This window comes from Ambystoma mexicanum, chromosome 8, assembly GCF_040938575.1.
Source record: "Ambystoma mexicanum isolate Mex_15411 chromosome 8, UKY_AmexF1_1, whole genome shotgun sequence".
NCBI classification, from domain to species: domain Eukaryota; kingdom Metazoa; phylum Chordata; class Amphibia; order Caudata; family Ambystomatidae; genus Ambystoma; species Ambystoma mexicanum.
In genome coordinates this window covers 1,244,642,474-1,244,664,950 of record NC_090929.1, presented here as the reverse complement: position 1 = coordinate 1,244,664,950, position 22,477 = coordinate 1,244,642,474, and the positions used below count along the sequence as shown (strand labels likewise).

At 46.2% G+C, this 22,477-nt stretch overlaps 1 protein-coding gene across 1 annotated transcript in view; it reads right to left on the bottom strand.

Annotated features, from left to right (window-relative positions):
• The window catches only part of MYOF (myoferlin), a 1,388,224-nt gene that overhangs the window by 456,215 nt on the left and 909,532 nt on the right, over nt 1-22,477 (bottom strand). Inside the window, exon 31 of the mRNA XM_069611360.1 lies at nt 3,305-3,382. Coding sequence (XP_069467461.1) covers nt 3,305-3,382 — 78 coding nt within the window. The remainder of the gene's footprint in view (nt 1-3,304; nt 3,383-22,477) is intronic.

Sequence of the window (22,477 nt, the reverse complement as noted above, 5' to 3'; positions counted from 1 at the left end):
TGTCAAGAATTACAGGCGCCCTCGCTGCTCAATGCATCGTTACCAAGGACGCTATGTCAGATAGTGGCAGTGGCCATGGCGTCAAGGACTCTGCATCTGTTACACCCAGCACCTAACGTGCAGCGAACGTGGATTGTCAGGACGCAGCATGACATGGCATGCTTGCCCTGTCAACGCGTTGCCGCTATGTCAAAAGAAAGTTGGAAAACAAACAAAAGACTGTGTTTCAATGGAACATGTGCTCAACAAACCATGTTATGTTATTGTGCATTTGTATAGCGCCTTATATACCATTGGTATGATATGAAAGCGCTGTGGGTTGAATGACCTCTGGGACTGTAGCCCAGGTCAGTGGAGAGAGTAGGGTAGTAAATAGTGCTTGGGTGCACAGAGTATGTGTGCAGCCAGTGCGGTGTGTTGCTGCATTCTAATACTAAGCATGGTGCAGTGGTTGTGGAAGGTGAGTAGAACGTGTGCAGCACCTCGGGGTCCGCATTCTGGTAGTAGTGGCGCTTGTGTATGAGATGCGTGCAGCTAAGCTGATTTTCTTTATGGAGTATAGCTGCGTTCTAAAGACTGTTGAGGCGCTCATGGAGGTGAGTAGGTATGCGTGCAGCTAGGCCGAACTGAATGAGGAGTTTAGCTGCATTCTCTTGTTTGTTGGTGTAGAGGAGAGTGAGCATATCGGCATGTGTGGGTGTCTGCAGATTGTTTGGAGACCCCTGTTCCGGATTTCGTTCAAGTGCCTACTGAGCTGACTATCTATTCTAGAGGTTCAGAGCATTGGTTCTCCAAGAGAAACTTGCTGTCTAGTGCAGAGATTGTTCTGAATTACTAGGCCCGAGGTTGTCTTTACCCGTTTGGCAGTGTCATTTGAGTTGAGTTGCCCTGTTCCTCGTTTTTATTGGGTTTAGCGAATTCCAGGTCTACTGTCATCCCTGTGTCCTATAGAGTCTGCCATAATTTATAAGATATCTGCTCGTTTTGATAGATGAGTCTAGCGTTTCATTGTGCATTATATATTGCCACAGATACATTTTGACATGCCCAAACCTTCGACCTGCCTTTTTGGATTACCCTCTGGGTTGTGATGCCTTGGTACTATTTGTGTTTGTTGATCCTGGACTTCTGCTTGGGTCCCGTGTACACAGTTTCCTCTGAACTCCTCCTGGTACACCTTTGGTCTTGGACATAGTTCCATGTCGGTTCTTTGACTGTTAGTTGCGCCCTCGTGCTGCCCAGGAGCTCTGTGTTCATATTTATATTTTACATCCTCATTCCGTACCGGCAGTGTTCCTATCCTTACCATTCATTCCAGCCCTACCTTTTCTCCGATACAATACATGGTGAGTGGATTATCAGTTTGATTGTACATGTGTTCTGCGAACAGTGTTTCATAACAGAGGGTGGGTGAAGAGAAAGAAAAACAGGAAGACTTGGGTATAAAAAAGCATGTAAATGCTGCAGAATGTGTGGGGTGTTCGGGTGAGGTCAGAAGGCATGCAGGTGCACCGCAAAACCAGGCGGAGGGCCGAATATGGAGCAGAGCATTGGGAAGTCTGTGGAGCAGCTGGATGTGTGTGCAGGTGAGGTATAGTGGGTGAGAGAGTAGTACCTAGTGGAAAGAGTAGCTGTGATTGTGAGAGCATGTGGTGGAGAACAGTAATGGAGGCAGGGGGATGTGTAGTAGGGGAGTTAAGGGAGTGTGTGCAAGAGTGGCAGGAAAGGTAGAAGGGGTGGATGAGTGAATGGAGTAGCGAAAGGTATAGAGTGGGGTTGGGAAGGCTTGTGAGTAAGAGGGCAGCAGGAGGGAGTGAGTACTAGAGGTAAGTGGGAGAGGGATGTAAAGACAGGAGGGACAGAGGCAAGAGGTGAGAGTAGAAAAGGATGGAGAGGGAAGAAGAGGAAGCTAAAGGGTACAAGTGGAGTAGAGGAAGGAGGGAGAACAGGGGAAGACTAAGGAGTAGAAGCTACATAGGAGTGGAGGTAGAACCAGAGGGAGAACAGGATGGGAAAACCGGAGAAGGTGGGAAGAGGAGGAAGGGTCGAAGATCAGGGAGAGTTGCGTTTGAGAGTGAATGGAGGAGAGTGAACAAGAGTGTCTAAGGAAATACAGGCACAATCCATCTGGAAATTCCATCAATTGCTAACTAGAACGTACTAACCGCACAGAAATCCAAGGTGAAAAAAATACACTTACCAATTCCTCAAACTAAGTTATATCAAGTGTGTCAAACTTTTATACATGTTTAGAATTAATGGTTTTCATCAGGCTACATATTCCTTAACAGTTATTTCATAAACAAACTTCATTAGTTATGTGCAAAATTTCAACAATGACCACCATCTAGGTCATTTTACGAAAGAGTATGAAATAATGTGCACGCACAGAAGTGGATGTATTAAATACACAGCTTGATTGAGTGAAGCCAAATAACATGGATGGTTTTCATTGGTGTAGATGTAATTTGCAGCATTGTTTTTCTTTTCTTTAAAGGCCTAATACAATAGTATTTGGAACCCCAGGGTTACTTCAGTGTCCTATGGTGGTTTAACTATTATTACAATACCCCCATAGCTCCTGAAGTCTGTTTTACTGCTGGGTCCACACTACCTACTAGAGTTTGGCTAGACCCAAGTATCAAATAGCTTGTTCATCAACTAGGGTGGCCTCTCAGAACCCTCCCACAGGGCTGGTTCTGAATATTCACCATATACATACAAAGATATACACCCCCCCAATCAAATTTAAGTTACACGTTTTTTTTAAAGTAACCTAATGAAATGTCATAAACCACGTAACATCTGTCGAGACAATAGTAGTTATATAATCTATAGAGGGTATGACGTGACAGTGGCATTTGTTTATGAAACAGGCACATGGGTAAGAAATGTCATTGCTGGGGCCTATTCATTACAGAATCAGTGCCATTTATTCAGGAAAGTTTCCTTCAACAATTAAATTACAATCATGGTAGCAACAGTGGCTCGAGCACAAAGGTTATGTCCAACACAAGGGGCAAGTAACCAACAAGCACTGCCACTATGGACACTCACTGTAGTCAGGACCTCTAGTTGGCTTGCATTTATTCCAAGCTTTTTCATGGTTTTAAATACTTCGCATTGAATAAGGACAACTTGTGTGGTGTCAACTAATTGCTACAAAATGACAGGTATACACTTCTTTCCCATAAACCTTAAAGAACAGTTTGACAAATGTACCAGCATCCTATTTCAGGAATAGAAATGGGATTAGCTATTTCAGTGAAGTAAGGTCTGTGCAAGTAGACGTCTTTGTGCTTACCTGAAAAACTGTCTTGATCCAAAGCAATAAGCCCCCTTGCCTGGTATAGGTAACAGCGAAGGTGATAACTGTACATCTCTGTAGAAACAAAAGCAAAGGTATAGACATTTATCTTTTCGGTGTAAGGCCCATTACTATCAATAGGATCTCAAAAACAGCAATACAATCAACCGGATCATTGGATGTGAACACAGAAGCGCAGTGCACAAACGTACAGTAGGACTTACTGATGGGGTGCGCACGTGATGCGTCAGCAGAGGTAGTATGGAAGATCAGTGCCAGAACAGAGCTGCAGCAGGAGGCATGTGGGGTATGTATGCAAGGACTGACATATTAGATATGGAGACTGTTAGAATGGATTTCTAAACTCGGGCCTGGGCGGCAGAGTTTAGGAGGCCACACTAGTTATAATGAACAGGGAGAAACCTCTAGGAGTTTAGCCAAACCAATCAAGGTAGCATGGAGAGTGGCCAAGGCCAAATTTCAGGAGAGGTTGAGTGGGTCAGGGTTCCACAATGAGTCCACACAGTGAAGTAATCAAGGATTACAATTAGACAATAAGTTATACAAATACTATATTTATTATAGGCCCAAACACACACTAGAAAAAGGATTCTGAACATTTAATATCACAAAATACTAATATGAAACCTATATACAATCACAGTTAATCAGTGCATAATAATCAATTCACCCCCACAATGCCTGGAAGGGAAGTAATTAGTTATAGCACTAGCAGTCCACAGGCATAGCAACCCTAACTTATAAAGTCCAACCCTACGTTGAATGGTGCCTTGTGCCCACAAGTTCACAAACAATCCAAAGAGATTAAGGAGTTGGGAAAAAGAAAGGGGAAGGTTCATGAGGATGTGAAGATGGGTCCAAAAGGTTGTCCAAAGAGTTTAATGGTGAGCAACATGCTCATCTAGCTTTTGGAGGGCTTTTGCACCAAGTGTTGGCAAAACCAAGAGTTATCAAACAAATCAAAGTTCTTCAGTCTTTTTCTTCAGGCTTGGACGTAGGGTTTCCCACTGTTGATTCCTGTCGCAGATGCCTAGGAGCTTCGGGTGCAAGAGAAGTTCCAGTCGGGTCCAGGAGCAAAATGCAACCCTTTCCGGTGGAATCATGTAGCAGGTACCAATGCAGAACTCTTAAGGACATGAACAGATGTGGGAAAGCCGGCTCCAGCGATGGCCACTAATGCAAAGCGACAGCAGGCAACCGCGGTTGTTGCGGTTGAAGAAAGCCTTCCATCTCAGAACCCGTTTTTAAAGGAAGGCTACTTGCAGGGCAAGCAAAAGTCCCCTGAACCTGAGAGTGGAAAAGCAGAACATAGATGCTGCTACCGCAATAGCCAAACTGGAGCTAATCAGCCCACTGGATGGCCCTGGGACACTTCCAAAGACTCAACTTGTAGGGCCACGAGATGTCAAGACTGGTTGTTCCCACCAGTCTAGAGGGTCGAAGCACCAACAAGGGACTTCCAAGATCAGTAGCCAAACAGGGCTCCACTGGGACTGCAGCAAGAGTTGGTCACCAGGCCTCTTCAGGATCGGTCCACGGGTCTTCCTTCGGCACCAGTATGTGGATATGGCATGCACTAGCTCGCGAAAAGCACTACTTTCCCAGGCAAATGCATGAGCATAAAAGGAAGTTCCTGCCCTGGCAAGGCAAGGAACAAAATGGGCAAAGAACAAGCAAAAAACCTCGTAGCGCGGCCATATTACGACACTAGCCACAGTTAATAGCCAAACGCGGTAAACACGAGAAAGCCAACTAAAAATATAACTGCTGTCACCAGCTTGTCCTTTAGGCACATTTAAAAGGTGTGTGTGTGTGTGTGTGTGTGTGTGTGTGTGTGTGTGTGTGTGTGTGTGTGTGTGTGTGTGTGTGTGTGTGTGTGTGTGTGTGTGTGTGTGTGTGTGTGTGTGTGTGTGTGTGTGTGTGTGTGTGTGTGTGTGTGTGTGTGTGTGTGTGTGTGTGTGTGTGTGTGTGTGTGTGTGTGTGTGTGTGTGTGTGTGTGTGTGTGTGTGTGTGTGTGTGTGTGTGTGTGTGTGTGTGTGTGTGTGTGTGTGTGTGTGTGTGTGTGTGTGTGTGTGTGTGTGTGTGTGTGTGTGTGTGTGTGTGTGTGTGTGTGTGTGTGTGTGTGTGTGTGTGTGTGTGTGTGTGTGTGTGTGTGTGTGTGTGTGTGTGTGTGTGTGTGTGTGTGTGTGTAAAAGTATCCCCATTGCACTGCATTGCAAGATGCATTGTGCAGCATGAAAAAGTTACCCAAAACAGATAACATTTAAAAAGGGAAACAGTTTCCCAGTACTGATAGTCTGAAGGACTAGCCAGTTTCAAGGCCAATGGAGTGAAGCTAAAGGCTTCACTTCACTGCAGAACGTAAGGACATGGTGTTCAAACACAAGCAAAATGATTGAGCGTCCATAGAATATAGAGGGAAAGTTGCTAAAAGAGAAAACCTTCCCAACAGAGACCAGACCATGACCAGAACACACTGAACAGACAGTGTTAATGGGGCATTTGAATATGACCGTGGCAACTGATAGCAGCAAATAGAGCTGAGAATGAGTACATCACATATGGTGAATTATACAATGCATATGGGGTAATAACATGTCTGGAGCATCCGAGGCTGCACTTATATAGTAGAGCAACGGGAGATGTGAGGCAGTATTTTAGATATGATGACATACCATGCATATAGGCAATATCAGGTACTGGATGGCATTACTTGGGCATTTAAGTCTGTGATTTGCAAATAATGCTAAGAACTGCACATGTGACAATGCACATTTTATGTGTGTCTAGGATATGAAATGGGACAATAACTTGCAAGATTCGAAATTGAGGGGGGCTAAAAGCTATTTAGCTCCTCCTTGTAGCCTAGTAGAGCGTGGTTAACTTGACAAAAACAGCTACCAGGAACAACATTTGTCTCCTCAGGAAAACTGATGCCAAACAAACAACTATTCCAATGGGTGGCTTGGGCAGCCATGGAGTAGGACGTGCTTCCTGGCAGCTCCGAAGGATCCGACAATGATCCGTGAAAACTACCTTTAAAAATCGCTCAATTGGGCCCAGGACTGGTTGCATATGCAGGGGAACGTGTGCTCTGCACACTGTAAGAAGATCGAGTGAACCGCGGGTGGAATTCAGGAAGATTCACTCGACGAAGACGGCTGCTGCTGGATTCTTTGTCTCACAAAATGGCCGACTACAAAGGAATCGAAACTGCAGCACCCGGAGCGGCATACTAAAGCTGGCAGCCGTTGGGAAAGTATGATGATGGCGAAGTAAAGCGGAATCCCCGCGGCGGTAATCCGAGCAGCTACATTGCGTCACGTCAGCCGCGACGCGGACTACATTGAGAGCAAGCCGCCCTGGAAGCTAAGGGCCCAGGGACAGTGGAGCTGGCACGGGGGCCTGGCGCGTTAAGCTGGGTGGTCTCTGTTCGCTCGCAGTAGGAGCCCTGCAGCGCTCGGCGAGCGGTGCAAACCCGTGAAGATCGAGAGCCCGGGACACAGCGCTGGCGCGAGGTGCGCGCCCTAACAAAACCCTGCGCAGCCCCACTGGAATTAATGGGCCGCGCCGGGATGGATGCATGAAGTGCTTCCCCGGCATCGATCAGCGAGCGGTGGACTGCTGTAAGAGGCGGCGGCGAACGGTGCACGGCGGCTGCACACAGCGTATTACAACGGTTGAAGAGGAGGGAGAACAAGGACACCCGGCAGCGACGGTAATCGGGACACACATGGGGCAAACACTAAACTGGCCCTATTGAAACTATAAGGAGCTGCTGATACAGCTGTGGGCTATAAGTTGCAGTTGCCCTCCGAGTAGCCAAGGAATGAAAGGTGGACGCCGCCAAATAAAAGCATAACACGTATGGTGACCTCCAGTGGATGGGGTCACAGAAAATGATGAACTGACTACATGGAGTCTGTAGTCAGGTGGTTGCATAATGGGAAAGCGTGGCCTATAGGACACGGTGGGACACCTTGATACATGGGAGGGCACAACCCAATCTGAGTAAGGGCTCAACAAGCATAAGCTAACGCCAGGGCTCATCCGGGATAATTGCCCTATGGGTGAGAAGGCACATCGGCGCTGAACTGACACAGAGAAGCATGGCTGACACACCCGAGTTTGGGCAACTTCGAGAGCACAAGGGAGGCCGCAAGATGGCGATGCGAGGGGTTGTGAGCAATTACAAGAACAAGCAATCCACAATCGATATCTTTGCCAAAACTCAATCTCCCGCGGCCATCACGCCCAAAGACCCGACAGCAACGGAGGGCACTGCAGTGACTGAAAACCATCATATATTGGCGGCCATCACGGAGTGAAAAACTCATGGGGGATAGCGATGTCAGACCTGCGCACTTCCCTGGAGGTCAAAATAGATGCAGGGGGCATAGAAGTCACCCTGCTGAGGCAAGATGTCAGGGGGCTGGCGGAACGAATGAGCAGCCTAGAAAGTGCGGTGAAGACCAACACGGAAACCAGCACCGACAACGTAAAGGAGATCCATGTACTTAAACAGGTTGCCAACCTGGAGTCTCGGGCGGAGGAAGCGGAAGGGCGAGCAAGAAGCAACAATATCCGCGTGGTGGGTCTGCCGGAGGGAGAGTAAGGACAAGACCCGACAGACTATGTAGAGAACCTACTCTTACAAGAAATAGGGGCTGAAAAACTCTTGCAGAGATTTGCAGTGGAGCGCGCACACAGAGCCCTTATGAGGAAGACACGGCCAGGGGCCCCTCCCCGGGCAATAATCACCAAAATATTGAACTATAAGGATCGCGAGAAGATACTGGAGTGCTTTCGAAAAGGTGGAACTATCGAGAGGGCCTCAAGCACTGTCACGGAATTTCCGGACTACACAATGTTGGTCCAGAGGCAACGGTACTGCTATGTGGCGATCAAAAGGAGGCTACGCGCGGCTGGGATAAAATATATGCTTCTGTACCCTGTGAAATTGAAGGTGGTGCACAAGAGCAAAATGTTTTTTTTTTGATACCCCGGCACAAACGACATGGCTGGGTTGCCCGGAACGAGATACGGAGGAGGCCCAAGACCAACACGATAAGTGACTGGGATACTGTATGTATAATGTTAAGAGAGAGAGTGAGTACCCCAGGGGTGCTTGATGCAGATTAGAATAATGGATGCGGCTAGGTGAGGCTGATATTTTGATGGGATACCACTGACTGTAACGAACTTGAAGGACTAGAATATAGTAGCGCAAATATAGGCGCAAATTGTGCAGCAATGTGTAGTTAACCCGAAAGGAAAACAGGAGCGGCAGGGTGAAAGCACCCTACCCCCCGAATTGTAGTTGTAGTACTAGTAGGTTAGCCATTAGGGCAGCCTCGCCCTGCGGAGCTTCGAGTACAGGCGAGAGCCAGAAAGAGCTAGATGCGGGGGAGCCTGAGATCCAGGGATGGAGCTGGGCAACAGTTAAAGGGAGTGATGTTGGGGAAGGGACGGGAGGTTGGAGGGGGGGGGAATGGGAAGTTTGGGTTTTATTTGGTTATGGGGAGTTTGCAAAGGGAAACAAGCCTATACAGATTGGATTGGAATTCAGAGTCAGACCGCACCTGTGGGAGGAGGTATGGCGCTTGTATAGGCCATGGGTGACCTCAAAATAGTTACATGGAACGTGCGGGGGCTCAACAGTTATTTAAAACTGAACAAAGTTATGTTGTATCTGCGCAGGCAGAAAATAGATATTGCGCTGCTGCAGGAGACCCACCTTACCAGGGAGAGAACGGATAAGATTGCGGAGATGTGGAAGGGGGTGCCGGTGAGCTCATCGTACTCTGCTTATGCAAGCGGGGTGCTTATTTGGGTAGCGCCACATGTCCCTTTTCAGCGATTGCAAGTAGTAGCTGAAACAGACGGAAGGATGGTTATACTGAGGGGACTGGTGGAGAATAGGGAGATCAGCATAGTCAATACGTACGCCCAATATCAGAACACAGCAGCGTACATTAGAACTTTGTGTACTAATCTGAGCGCATGTGTAGGAAGCGCAGTTCTGGGGAGGGGACTTCAACTGCGTGCTGAATCCGAGGGTGGACAGGTCGGATGGGATGAAGGATAGACCGGCCCCTGCAGCCAAAGCGTTACAGACATTGCTGAGTGACTTTGGTTTGGAGGATGCATGGAGGGCGAGACACCCTCAAGAAAAGCAGTATTCACACTATTCTGCCCCACAGCAGTTATTCACGAGGCTGGATTATGTCTTTACATCACCTGAAATGTTAGCAGAGATTACACGAATAGAGTACAAAGCCAGAGTCCTTTAGGACCACTCGCCCTTGCTTCTCGAATGGCAATACTGCCCCCCAAGAGCGAGGATCCCGACATGGCGTCTACGAGCGGAAGCGTTAAGCGACCCCTGTTTTAGGGAGAACTTGAGGGAGGAGATTGTAAACTATTTTGAAACACTGGAGTGTGGACTCGGCAGGAACACTATGGGATGCCTTTAAAGTCGTTATGAGGGGGGTAGCCATAGCTAAATCTAAAGAGCTACAAGGTGGGATTTTGGCTGAACTACAGAAGACGGAGGAGAAACTTGAGGAGGCTTTAAGGGGAGAAGACGATACGGCAGAAAAGCTAGAATTGACGCTCCTGCTACAGCAAAAATGTGCAGAATGTTTGGATAGATTGTGTAACCTCAATTATAAAAAATACGTAGAAAGACAGCATGCGGGTGGTGATAAACCGGGGAGACTTTTGGCGTAGTTATATAAGAGCGAGACCCCCAGAGTCACGATCAGGACTATAGAGAGAGAAGATGGTAGCGTTGCAGACACCCAGGAGGGAGTTAAAGAGTTTGTGGATTATTATAAGGTATTATATGGGGACGATAGTGAGAGCAGTTGCGATATTATAAGAGAAACGCTGGAGGATATAGGGTTGCCCAAGATAAGTGAGGAGGAGAATGAGAAACTAGATGCCCCGATTACCTTAGAAGAATTAGGGGAGGTGGTGAGACAGTTGCCTACTAGCAAAACCCCGGGGACAGATTGTTTGTTTTGTTTTGTTTGTTTTATTTAGTATAGCGCTCCAGACCCAGGGGTATATGGGCGCTTAAGGTCAGGTTACATAGTTACAGTATATAAGCAGTTATACAATCGTGGCGTTAATATGCCATATATAGTATGTACAGGCAGGAAGTAGGAAACTTTTCAGAGTATGTACAATATATACAGTTGGTACTAATCTTAGTCTGAGGATTGCCTTCTCCAGAAGCCAACTAATGACTAGTCTTCTGAACAATTGGAAGGATTTGGTCGGTTTAATACTCAGTGGCAGGGTGTTCCAGAGTTGAGGGGCGAGGACAGTAAAGCTCGAGCCCCCCGCTCTTTTGGCGGAGAATCTAGGCACGGTGAGGCAGAGAGTATTGGATGATCTGGTGATTCTTGCGTTTGGTTTAAGGGAGAGTTTGTTGGTGAGGTACTGGGGGGCTAGGTGGTTTAAGGCTTTATAGGTGAGGCAGAGGGTTTTCAGGTCGATTTTTGTGTAATAGATAACCATTTGCAAGATATTCTTATATGGGAGATGTGCTCTCTCCTGGGAATATTTAATGCTGCTCTCAGCACATTATTCTGGAGGATCTGAAGTTTCTTGATTATAGCTTGGTTGGCACCAAGGTAGAGGCTGTTACAGTAGTCCAGCTTCGATTGCATGAGGGCCCTCGCCAGAATGAGGCAGCTGTTTGTAGATAGAAAAGGTCTACAGGCCCTGATTAATTTTCCCGTGTAGGCGGTAGCTGAGGCGGTCATATTAACTTGTTTGGAAAGGTTGGTATTGGCGTCAAGGTAGAAGCCTAGGGTTTTCACATTATTCACAACTGGAATGATGTTGCCATCTATGATGAAGTTGGAATAAATCGGGGCTGAGTTTCTGTAGGTTATTGGGGGACCCGACCAGGAGGAGCTTGGTCTTCTCATCATTCAGGCAGAGGCCGTGTGTGGCCATCCTGCCTGAATGATGGCGAAGATTTCGTTAATCCTGGTGGCGTCAGTGTTGTAGTTGCCAGTGATGGTGAGGAGTATCTGGGTGTCATCTGCGTAGTTGGTGTAGGGGACACCCAGATGATCCAGTGTGTCAAAGAGCGGCTTTGTAAAGATGTTATAGAGGGTAGGGGAGACACAGGACCCTTGTGGAACACCGCATGTGATGGGGATGGGGTCTGCTGCAGCCACAGATGAGAAAACCCTCATGGTTCTGTTGGGTAGGAAGGATTGTATCCACGTGACAGCAGAAGGTGAGAAGTGGGCAGCAGAAGAGAGGTGGTTGCAGAGTATTTTGTGGTCAACCAGGTCAAAGGCTGCTGAGAGGTCTAGGAGGAGTAGGATAGCTGCTTTGTTTTTGTCCTTGATGTCATCAATCTGACTTTTGAGTTCAACAAGGGCAGTTTCTGTTCCGTGTTGAGGACGAAAACCAGATTGACGCAGGCCTAACAGATGATTGGTCTCCAAGTAATCTTGGATTTGCAGATAGGCAACTCTGTCAAGGATTTTTAGCAGGAAGGGGACCGTGGTGATAGGCCTGTAGTTGGTGGGAATGGCCGGGTCGAGAGATTGTTTTTTTAGGAGGGGGAGAACACAGGACTGTTTCAGGTTGTAGGGTACAGAATTGGTCGAGAAAGATAAGTTTACTAGTTTGGAGATGAAGGGGGCTAGGTCTCGTGCAGCATCTTTGATGATCTGGGCGGGGCAGCTGTCCCCTTTACAATTAGAAGGTTTAAGGGATGCTATGATTTTTTGGATTTCGGGTATAGTGACCGGTTTGAATATGAAGCCGGAGGTGTAGCTAGTCGGGGTGGGTGTACTAGTTATGAAGGCGTTGCTATTTGAGAGTTGTAATCTTTTGGCGTCAATTTTGTTTTGGAGACCAGTAATTTTGTTGGCCTGGGCATTTTGGATGCTGGTGCACCATGGCTTGTGCTTCACGCAGGTATCGGTTGGAGGGTTCGGGTTTTCTAATTCCTTCAGGATGGTGAAGAGTTATTTAGCAGAAGATTGGGCATTATTTATTCTAGTATTGTAGGCTTCTTTTTTAGTGCGGATTATCTCTTTCTTATAGAAGGAGGAAATGGTTTTGAGATTGGCTTTATTTTCTGCAGAGGGGTTGGTTTTCCATAGGGTTTCCATCTTTGTTTTCTTTTTTCTTAGAATTATAAGTTCCGGTGTGTACCAAGGGTTCAAGTGAGCTATGGGTTTGCCTTTGCGTTCCTTTAGGGGTGCAACGGCATCAATGGCGCTGGTGAGGGCATCATTGTAGGTGTTGACTAGAAGGTTAAGGTCGGCGGTGGCTGGGAGTGTGTTTAGAAGGGGGAGGATCAGAGGTGTGAGGGTCTCCGCAGTGATGTTGCGCTTGTTTCTACTCAGGCAGGCTGGTGCATAGGGGCGCTGCTTGGGGTTAGGATTATTTTGGTTGATGTCGAATAATATGAGGGAGTGGTCAGTCCATACAAGAGGTTGTGGGGCTTTGCAGGCGATATTGCAGTTGTGGGCTGCGACCCAGTCAATGGTTCTACCTTTCTGGTGGGTAGGTAGTGTAACAACTTGAGTGAAGTTGTGCTCGGATAAGGCGTTAGCCAAGGAGGCAGCTGGAGAGTCATTAGGGTCATTAAATCCTAGGTTAAAGTCTCCTAGAATAATATTTTGGGAGTGGGGCTTGGAATTCTCTGCTATAAGAGTGGTAATGTCTTCCTCGAAGGGGCCTGTAGGGCCTGGGGGCCTATATATTAGTTGCAAAGTAATGGTACTCTTAGGTGTGGTTTGTACTTTGATGGTGAGGTGCTCACAGGACTTTAGCGGGGGGAGGTGATTAGTCTGAGGTCGAGTGAGGATTTGAAAACGATAGCTACACTTCCTCCGCGAGCATTGGGTCTATCTGCTCTGAGGATAGAGTAGTTGTCGGGGATGGCACTCCCAAGTGAGTTCTACAAAGTATATATAGAAAAGGTCCTCCCCCCATTGTAAGAGATGTTAAACGAAGCGTTTGAGATGGGAAGCTTACCAGAGTCGCTAAGAGAGGCACTCATAATACCGCTCCCCAAACCTAATAAACCTGGGCACAGCTGCGGCTCCTATAGACCCCTATCGATGCTGAATCAAGACCGTAAGATACTGACCGCTGTCTTAGCAAACAGACTGAAGAAGGTTATTGGCAAATTAATACACCCGGATCAAACAGGCTATGTCCCAAATAGAAACATCACCAGCAACCATAGGCGGCTCCAAAGAATCATTGAGTGTGGCAGCGAAAAGGATGAGGAAATGGCAATTGTGTCCCTGGACGCAATTAAGGCCTTCGATTCATTTAAATGGCCATGGCTGCTCGCGGCCCTTGAATGCTACAGGTTAGGTCCTAGATATGTAAGGTGGGTGAAAATATTATATAGCGAACCACTGGCTCGAGTCAGGACGGTATCTGTGATATCGGGAAGGTGGCAGCTTAACAGGGGTACCAGACAGGGATGCCCGTGGTCTCCGATGCTTTATATATTGGCCCTGGAACCTCTGGCAATTTACCTGAGGCAACAATAAGACACCATAGGCATCGAGTTGAATGGGAAGCGGCACCTGATTTCCCTATACGCAGATGACATGCTACTGTACTTGCGATTCCCGGAAGAGAATCTCCAGTACGTCCTAGAGGTGATGGAGAGATACGCTGTGTTGTCCGGCATAGCAGTGAACCCCCAGAAGTCCAGCATGTTCCCATTAGGGGGGTATATGGGGATTCCATCGTAGCGATTACCAGTATTGCAAGTGCCATGGGCGGTTAGCACATTTCGGTACTTGGGGATAAACATATACCATACTGTGGAAGAGGAGCATAGGTGCAACACAGAAGTAGCCCTTAAAAGTATTGAGAAGTGCATGCAATTTTGGGCAAAACTACCCTTGGCTATGATGGGGCGAGGAGCAATGCTAAAGATGGTGGTCCTGCCAAGGCTCCTACACTACTTTGGGAACATACAGGACCCGATTCCCAGAAAGTTCTTTACCAAACTGAATAGCATGTGTAGAGACTTTTTGTGGCATGGCACGCGGAATAGAGTGGCGTTATGGAAGTTACAGAACTTTTATGACAGAGGAGGGATAAAATGGACCAATTATGAGGTGTATTACGTAGCGAGCCAGTTACAATATGTCGCTAAATGGCTGTCTGACGAAGAGACATCGGAATTTAGACCGTTCGGGCGTGACTGCGCACCATTTTATTTAAAGGAGGTGATGTGGGTACCCAGGGCTGAAATGATAGGGCGCCCTAAAATGATGCTACTGGGGTGGAAGATGTGGCGCAGGACATGCATGATGATGGAGAACCCGTCCCCATGCTCTCCGCAGATTCCACTGGTGGCATTAGCAGGGGCAGATGTGCAGCTACGAAGGATACTCAGGAACCACTGGGAACCGGCTGGGGTGGCAACTATGGGTGACATTTGGCAGGAGGGCTCTAGTATCGCTTTTGAGGGGCTGCGGGGGGAAACTGGGTTGCACGAGGGCCAGTACATTACATATCATAGAATGGTACAGAGGATCAAGAGAACATGGCCTGAAACAGTTTTGGAAGAGGAATCAGATACTACCATAGATGTGATATATGACATAGCTGAAGGGGGCCATGAAATCTCCAGACTATACGAAATGCTGATGTCCAAAGTGGGGTAGGAGGTCACGCAGTTGAGAATTGACTGGGAAATGGAAGTTGGAGCCCCTATGGAGGATAGGCGGGCGCAGGGGTATCATAAGAAGGTGTCTAGAAATGCAAGACTGAAACAGATTCAACTGTACGTAACGCATAGGGCATATATGACGCCTTGGAGGATATCGAGGTTCGAGAGCGCAGGACGGGAATCATGCCCCAAATGTGATGAGGAGAATGCAGGGATGGTACATATGTTCTGGTCATGCCTGGTCAGAGCGCTTTTGGAGGGAAGTGAAAGGGAGACTGGAGAAAAAGGGGGTCAAGATTGTAGTGGATACAGTGTGGGCTTGTCTGCTGGGGGGGTTCCCGAGATCACAAAAGCTTAAGCACGTAAGTAAATTGAGAGAATGGGTTATGTTCTTGAAAAAAGGAGAATTGCCATGGGATGGAAGTCATGCCACATGCCAAATGTAGATGTATGGTGGAGAGATCTGCAAAAATGGGCGTCGCGGAAACCATTGTAGGGCAAGAAGCGAGTAGCACTGGGTGGGGAGGAGGATACGGAGTCCCTGATGGCCTGGAAATCAATGATAGCCGAGCTGTTCGGGTCAATGGAGGACCCGGCGGAACCTGTAGAAGAAGAAACCGTATCACAGGTTGCGGAAACAGTATATTTAAAGCAATAGACTCGTATAAGGGGGGTGGGATGGGAGAAGTAGTGGCTAGAAGCTAAGAAAGTATAATGTAACTGTGGACATATACACTGCTTGTTTGGTTTGTATTGTTTGGTTGTGTTTATAAAACAATAAAATGGTTTTTGAAAAAAAACTATTCCAATGTAACTATGTGCATTTGGAACAATTATAAACACTAGGGCACATCTGTACGACATTTAATGTATAAGGGACCACAAATGATGACCAAAATGATAAGTTTGCACATGTGAAAGTCAAATTTGCGGAATGCTATCTACTGGTTCCTTGTTCCCCAGTGGTACTTCCTGGTCCCTTGTTAATGCTTGATACCCAAGGGCTGCCTTCAGCTCTTGCTTTTCCAGACTTAATTTAAATCCTTGAACAGTGCTACTACGGCATTTGAGAATGTGCCTTGCATGCGATAGCAGTAACAGTACAGGTTATGTTGCACATTACATGTGAAATGAAATATGATTTTATTTATATCATGCTGGTACACAAGTGTTTCAAACCGCGACCAGGCAAAGGTAGGGGAACAAGGTAGAACAAAAAAAGAACAGTGATCTTAATAGGGCCAGTGACATTAAGAAAGCACAAGTGCATGGAAAAGGGAAAAGGGGGAAGTGCATGGAAGGGGGGAGAAGTGGAAAGTGTGTAACAAAGGAGAGAACATAATGAATACTAAATAAAATAAAGGCGATAAACGGTGGTAATGCAACCAGCAAGTGGCAGGTGATAAATTAGTCATATAGGGTATATCTGATAAGTGCAGAAGAAAGGTGGGAGGGGGGCTGTATGGGTACAGATACAGAATCCAAGTGCAAGAGGTGGCCCAGAGGCGGTGCAGGAGGGTGGCAGGGTGAGCAGGTACCTGGGCCCGAATGGCCAGGTGCATGATGCCACCCTCAATCAGAGATGAGGGTAGGAAAGGAGGTGACTGAAGGAAGCCTGAAAATGAGTTGGGTGTCATCAGCATAGCACTGGAAATTTGAGCAGAAAAGGGAAATGGAGTAGGTGAGAGTTGCCAGGTATTGATTGAAAAGCCAGGGCGAGAGGTCAGACCCCTGGGGGACACCACAGGTGGAGAGGGAGATAGAAGATGTGAAGGACCCTAGTTGTACCTGGTAGGGTCGATCAGAAAGGAAAGAGGTCAACCAGGCAAGAGCCCGATTAGTGATTCCCAGGTTGTCACAGACGATTGAGCAGGGTGGTATGGTTGACCGTGTTGAACGCAGAGGAGAGATCAAGTAGGATCTATGTGGTGATTTATACCATACTCATACAAGACATTTAATGTACATGTTAATATATTCATGCTTATACTGCTTCATCACCTAAAGGGCACCTTAGTGTTAGGAACTATTGACCCAGAGAGACTTATCAGTTATTTTGAGAATCGCTATGGCGATTGTTTTCTGAAATACAACAGCTCTGGGATCTGGGATCTTCCAGATTTCCAATAACAGGTTGTTCCACAGTCAAGGGAATTGAGCAAGGAAGGCTTGCCTGTCAAGTGTTGCATACCCTGATTTAAGAGAGAAGGCGCTTATTTAACATACTGTGGGATCAGATCGAGATTAAGGCCCTTCCCTAAAAACATGGGGTGTTGTGAATATGAAGTCTTATAATCCATTTGCTTCAGCACAGGGACCCAGTGCAAGCAACAGATTGGGCAGAGAGGACAGATCAGCATCTATGTAGTCCTAGTAGTGGACATAATGAAATGTTTGAAATCCATGGACCCATTATGTAGGCCTGAATAGTAACAATAACAGATGGGATTGCACAAAGCTATTTATTATGGTTACTCATTCCTGGGAAGGTGAAGAGCCGCAGGATTTAGCTCAGAAAGTGCAGCTGGAAGAAGCCCACGTGTAGAACACAGGAAAAGCCCAACTCCATTTACATAGCTGCACTATTTTCATAGATTCTTTGCTGTGGATATGGTTTGGGGGAAAGGGATAAGAAGAGACTGATCCTTAGTGGGAGAATAGGATGTCCACCAGATTAGATTAACACTCTCTTAACTGGTAATGTAGCAGAGCAGTCAGGCTTCAAACTTACGAGGGGACGGGGCTAGTACCAAAGTACAATCCGACCCATAGACATACCCAACAAATCAAACCACTTATACTTTACTTTTTTGTTATGTTTGCCAGTACTTGACAGTAAAGTATAAGAAACCCATAGCAATGGCTTCATGTTTAGTGCCCACTACCTCCAGACAACACAATATGAAAGCAAAACAGGGAAGCACTAGGTATATGCAGTAATCAACAGGAGGAAAGGGTTCCACAGTATGGGAAATGTCACCCCAGAGGGGCAACCAACAGACAGTTACAATAGTCACAGTAAAGTGACTGGATAGGTCCCTGTCCACCCCTAGAAACAGATGTAAGGAGTTACTACACACTGTAATTAATCACTGGCAACGTCTACAATTACAGGATCCAAAGTAAGTTTACATGTGTTTCCAAACATTTGCACTTAAGAGGACCTAGCAAAGCTAGAAAACCAAATAGGCTTTCCAGGGTTGTGGGGAAAAGTCAGACAAGTCATTTATTTTTACCCACAGGTGGAGCAGGAGAGGCAACCATTCCACTGAAGAATCCAAGGCCCTTGCACCCTCTAAAACGATGAAGGTTGAAAACCAGCAAGCCAGAAAGTGCTGGTTGACGAGCAAAACTTTGAGCCTAAGCGATAGCATGGAGAAGTGCGGTATAAGGGTACCTGCAAAAGCCAAAGAAGAATATCCAGTCTCACTGTGCTGACACAAAGAAAAATGCACACTGCTAATGTTGCAGATTATGATTTGAAACAGCCTGACGCGTGTTTTGAGCAGTCCTTGCTCTTCATCTGAGGCTGGTATATTTTAAACAATAAATAAAAAATAAAAGTAGTTATGAGAGTTTACACAAATCAATTTTGAATCAAATTTCATAAAAAAGCAAAATTGGGCGAGTAGGGGAGGGGAAGGGTTTACATAGCAACACAAACGATTGTCCAATGAAAAAGCAACGTTATTGTATGTGTGAAGGTCCACGTGGGGCAGGCGACAAAACACCCAATTGCAATGGTATTTTACCCAACATAATATTACATTGCAAAATAACAAGTAGCATCAATCCATATTGGTAGATAATTCATGGCAAATCCAAATTAGTTATAGATAACTAAGCAATGCAGATGTAGCACGAATCAGAAGTTATTTCAGTTGTTTCATCCCGAGAGAGGAAAAAAGATCTGGAGAAAGGTGGGGAGGTAGGAAACAGAGCAACAGAATTAGAAATAGAACACCCAAATGATGAGGTTAGGTTCAGAAAACATTAAATGTAGTTGCATAGACCAGAATATACCTTGTTATTGGTGGTGATACTCGTATCATTGGTTTGGCATCTGGATGATAAAGCTGCAAAATTGCAATGGTGGCATTAGCCGGCTGACATAATACCCATGACTTGATAAAGAACAAAAATGTTTTTAATATATATGATGCGCTGATAGTGCATCCAAGGTGAGGTACATGACAGGTTATGGCGTGTAAATTCAAGCATACCTCATGTTGTCCGATTCATCGCCGTTGCGGCATACTCTTATTTGAGAATCGGGCTGTGCGTGTTGAAACGAGAGAATGACAAAAAAGCATACACACGATGCAGGATCCCAATGGATCAGGAGAGAAAGAAAGGGGGAAATCTGTTATAAGTCTGTACAGGCGTCTGCCAGTGATGCTGCCTCTAGCACTATTCATTGCGAGGAACGGCTGCATTCCGACAGCCGTCCTAGGGGTCGTAGAAAAGTGTCTTACCTGGGTGGTCTGCTTCTCACAAGTAGCTGGTCCCCTACACGCGCGTCGGCTCAAACTAATTTATTAGTTGTGCCGTGTGTGCTTGGGAGGAGCCTAGGTCCGAGTAGCGACGGCTTGGGGGACCGCCATCTTGGAGTGGACTGTCCGCTATTGTGGGGTATAGGAGGTGCATAGTCCAAGGTTGTCTCCTGTCTTGTTTACATCCAGCACTCAAAGCACAGTGCAGGGAAATCAAGGATGGATTTATGCTAGCACCAATTGGCGAAAAAGAAAAAAAGGATAAGGAAAGTGCTTCCTGTATCTTGAATTACTCTCAATGCATGGAGTGCATATAACCCTGTAATTGCGGCGCACGCAGCCCATTGGCCCATTATCATGGGAAGGTAGTGGGAATTGGTGAAAAAGCAATTATTTGAGGCAATGGAGCTGGGCGCCCGAACTGAAGATTAATTTGTATTCCTGGAGGCAACAACCACGGGTTGGGCCTGAGAGACTTGGAAATGTAACAGGAGTCAAGGCGTCTCTTTGATGGTCGGTGTCTTCTGCTGCTATGTTTCCTCATCTGCTAATTTGGTCAATGTCCTGAATGATGTCAGAATAATTGGTTGCTGTGGGTAATCCACGTGGGCACGAATGCACCATGGCCTGTGGATAGTCATTAAGCGAAGAAAGAAAAGAGATAAGGAGATAAAGACCTAAAAAGATAGGAACAAAGTACAATTACATACACAGCTATTGTTGGGAATTTCTAAACCCACAACTGGAATATTATAAAACTGATAATAAATGCTATCGATTAACTAATTATAAGAAAACGGATAGTTCATGGTCTGAATTAAGGCAGCAATAGACAGTCCTGTATTTGCATACAAGCCTGGCTTCAAGTCTGCAGAGAATAAAAGTCAGGTTGCCCCCTCTCGGGGGCAAGACTACTTTTGCAAGCCCTACAAATCTGATATTCTGTTTCAGGTCCATTTGATGATATTTCTGCCAATTTGCCATCCTGGCTGGCTATGGTGGACAAATGTTCTCTGATCTGGATCTTAAGCGGTCTGATGGTACTGCCGATATATTTTTTGTTGCACTCACAAATAATACAGTAAACAATGAATTTAGTGTTACAATTCATGAACGTGTCAATCTGATGGACCTGTCTTGAATTGAATGCGACGTTTGTAGTCTCAAGTGCATAGGGGCACATTGAGCAACTGCTGCATTTCCGAAAGCCTTTGAGATGATCTTGGCTTAGCCAGGTCGATTGTCGTGCTTGATTGCGCATGAATGACGGGCTAAGCGTGTTCTTGAGAGTGATCCCTTTGCTAAAAGGGAGATTGGGAAATGGTTCAATCCAATTGGCGATATTCACATCCAAATGCAAAAGGTGCCATCGTCTTTTCAAAATCTTGTAAAGAATATGACTGTCTTGGTTATATCTGGTAATAGGGCGAATCTTGTAAGTTCCTTGTCTCATGGTTCCAGTTTTAGGTTGAAGTAAAGCATGCCTCTCAAGTTTGCTGACCTTTTTCATTGTGGTAAATACCTGTTTGGCGTTGTAACCTCTTTGTGCAAACCTAGCTTGGATACGTCTGCTTTCTGAATCAAAGTCTTGACGGATCGTGCAATTACGTCGAGCTCTTATTAGTTCTCCCTTGGGTATGCTTTTGATGACATGTTTCTTGTGGCACCTGTCTGCATGTAAAACTGAGTTGACTGAGGTACTTTTTCTGAAGGTCTTAGTTATAAATTCCAAGTCTGAATTAGTGATTGAAAGGTCCAGGAAATCTATGGTGCTGAAACTGTAAGAGCAGGTAAATTGGATGCCCCATGTGTTGCAGTTTAGTTGATTAACAAGAGGGGGCAACCTGACTGATTCTCCGCAGACTTGAAGCCAGACTTCTATGCAAATACAGGACTGTCTATTGCGGCCTTAATTCAGACCATGAACTATCCGTTTTCTTATAATTTGTTAATCGATACCATTTATTATCAGTTTTATAATATTCCAGTTGTGGGTTTAGAAATTCCCACCAATAGCTCTGTATGTAATTGTACTTTGTTCCTATTTTTTTAGGTCTTTATCTCCTTATCTCTTTTCTTTCTTCGCTTAATGACTATCCACAGGCCATGGTGCATTCGTGCCCACGTGAATTACCCACAGCAACCAATTATTCTGACATCATTCAGGACATTGACCAAATTAGCAGATGAGGAAAGATAGCAGCAGAAGACACCGACCATCAAAGAGACGCCTTGACTCCCGTTAAATTTCCAAGTCTCTCAGGCCCAACCCGTGGTTGTTGCCTCCAGGAATACAAATTAATCTTCAGTTCGGGCGCCCAGCTCCATTGCCTCAAATAATTGCTTTTTCACCAATTCCCACTACCTTCCCATGATAATGGGCCAATGGGCTGCGTGCGCTGCAATTACAGGGTTATATGCACTCCATGCATTGAGAGTAATTCAAGATACAGGAAGGGCTTTCCTTATCCTTTTTTGCCAATTGGTGCTAGCATAAATACATCCTTGATTTCCCAGCACTGTGCTTTGAGTGCTGGATGTAAACAAGGCAGGAGACAACCTTGGACGTTGCACCTCCTATGCCCCACAATAGCGGACAGTCCACTCCAAGATGGCGGTCCCCCAAGCCGTCGCTACTCGGACCTAGGCTCCTCCCAAGCACACACGGCACAACGAATAAGTCGCGTGTAGGGGACCAGCTACTCGTGAGAAGCAGACCACCCAGGTAAGACACTTTTCTACGACCCCTAGAATGGCTGTCGGAATGCAGCCGTTCCTCGCAATTAATAGCGCTAGAGGCAGCGTCACTGGCAGATGCCTGTACAGACTTATAACAGATTTCCCCCTTTCTTTCTCTCCTGATCCATTGGGATCCTGCATCGTGTGTATCCTTTTTTGTCATTCTCTCGTTTCAACACGCACAGCCCGATTCTCAAATAAGGTTATGCCGCAACAGCGATGAATCAGACA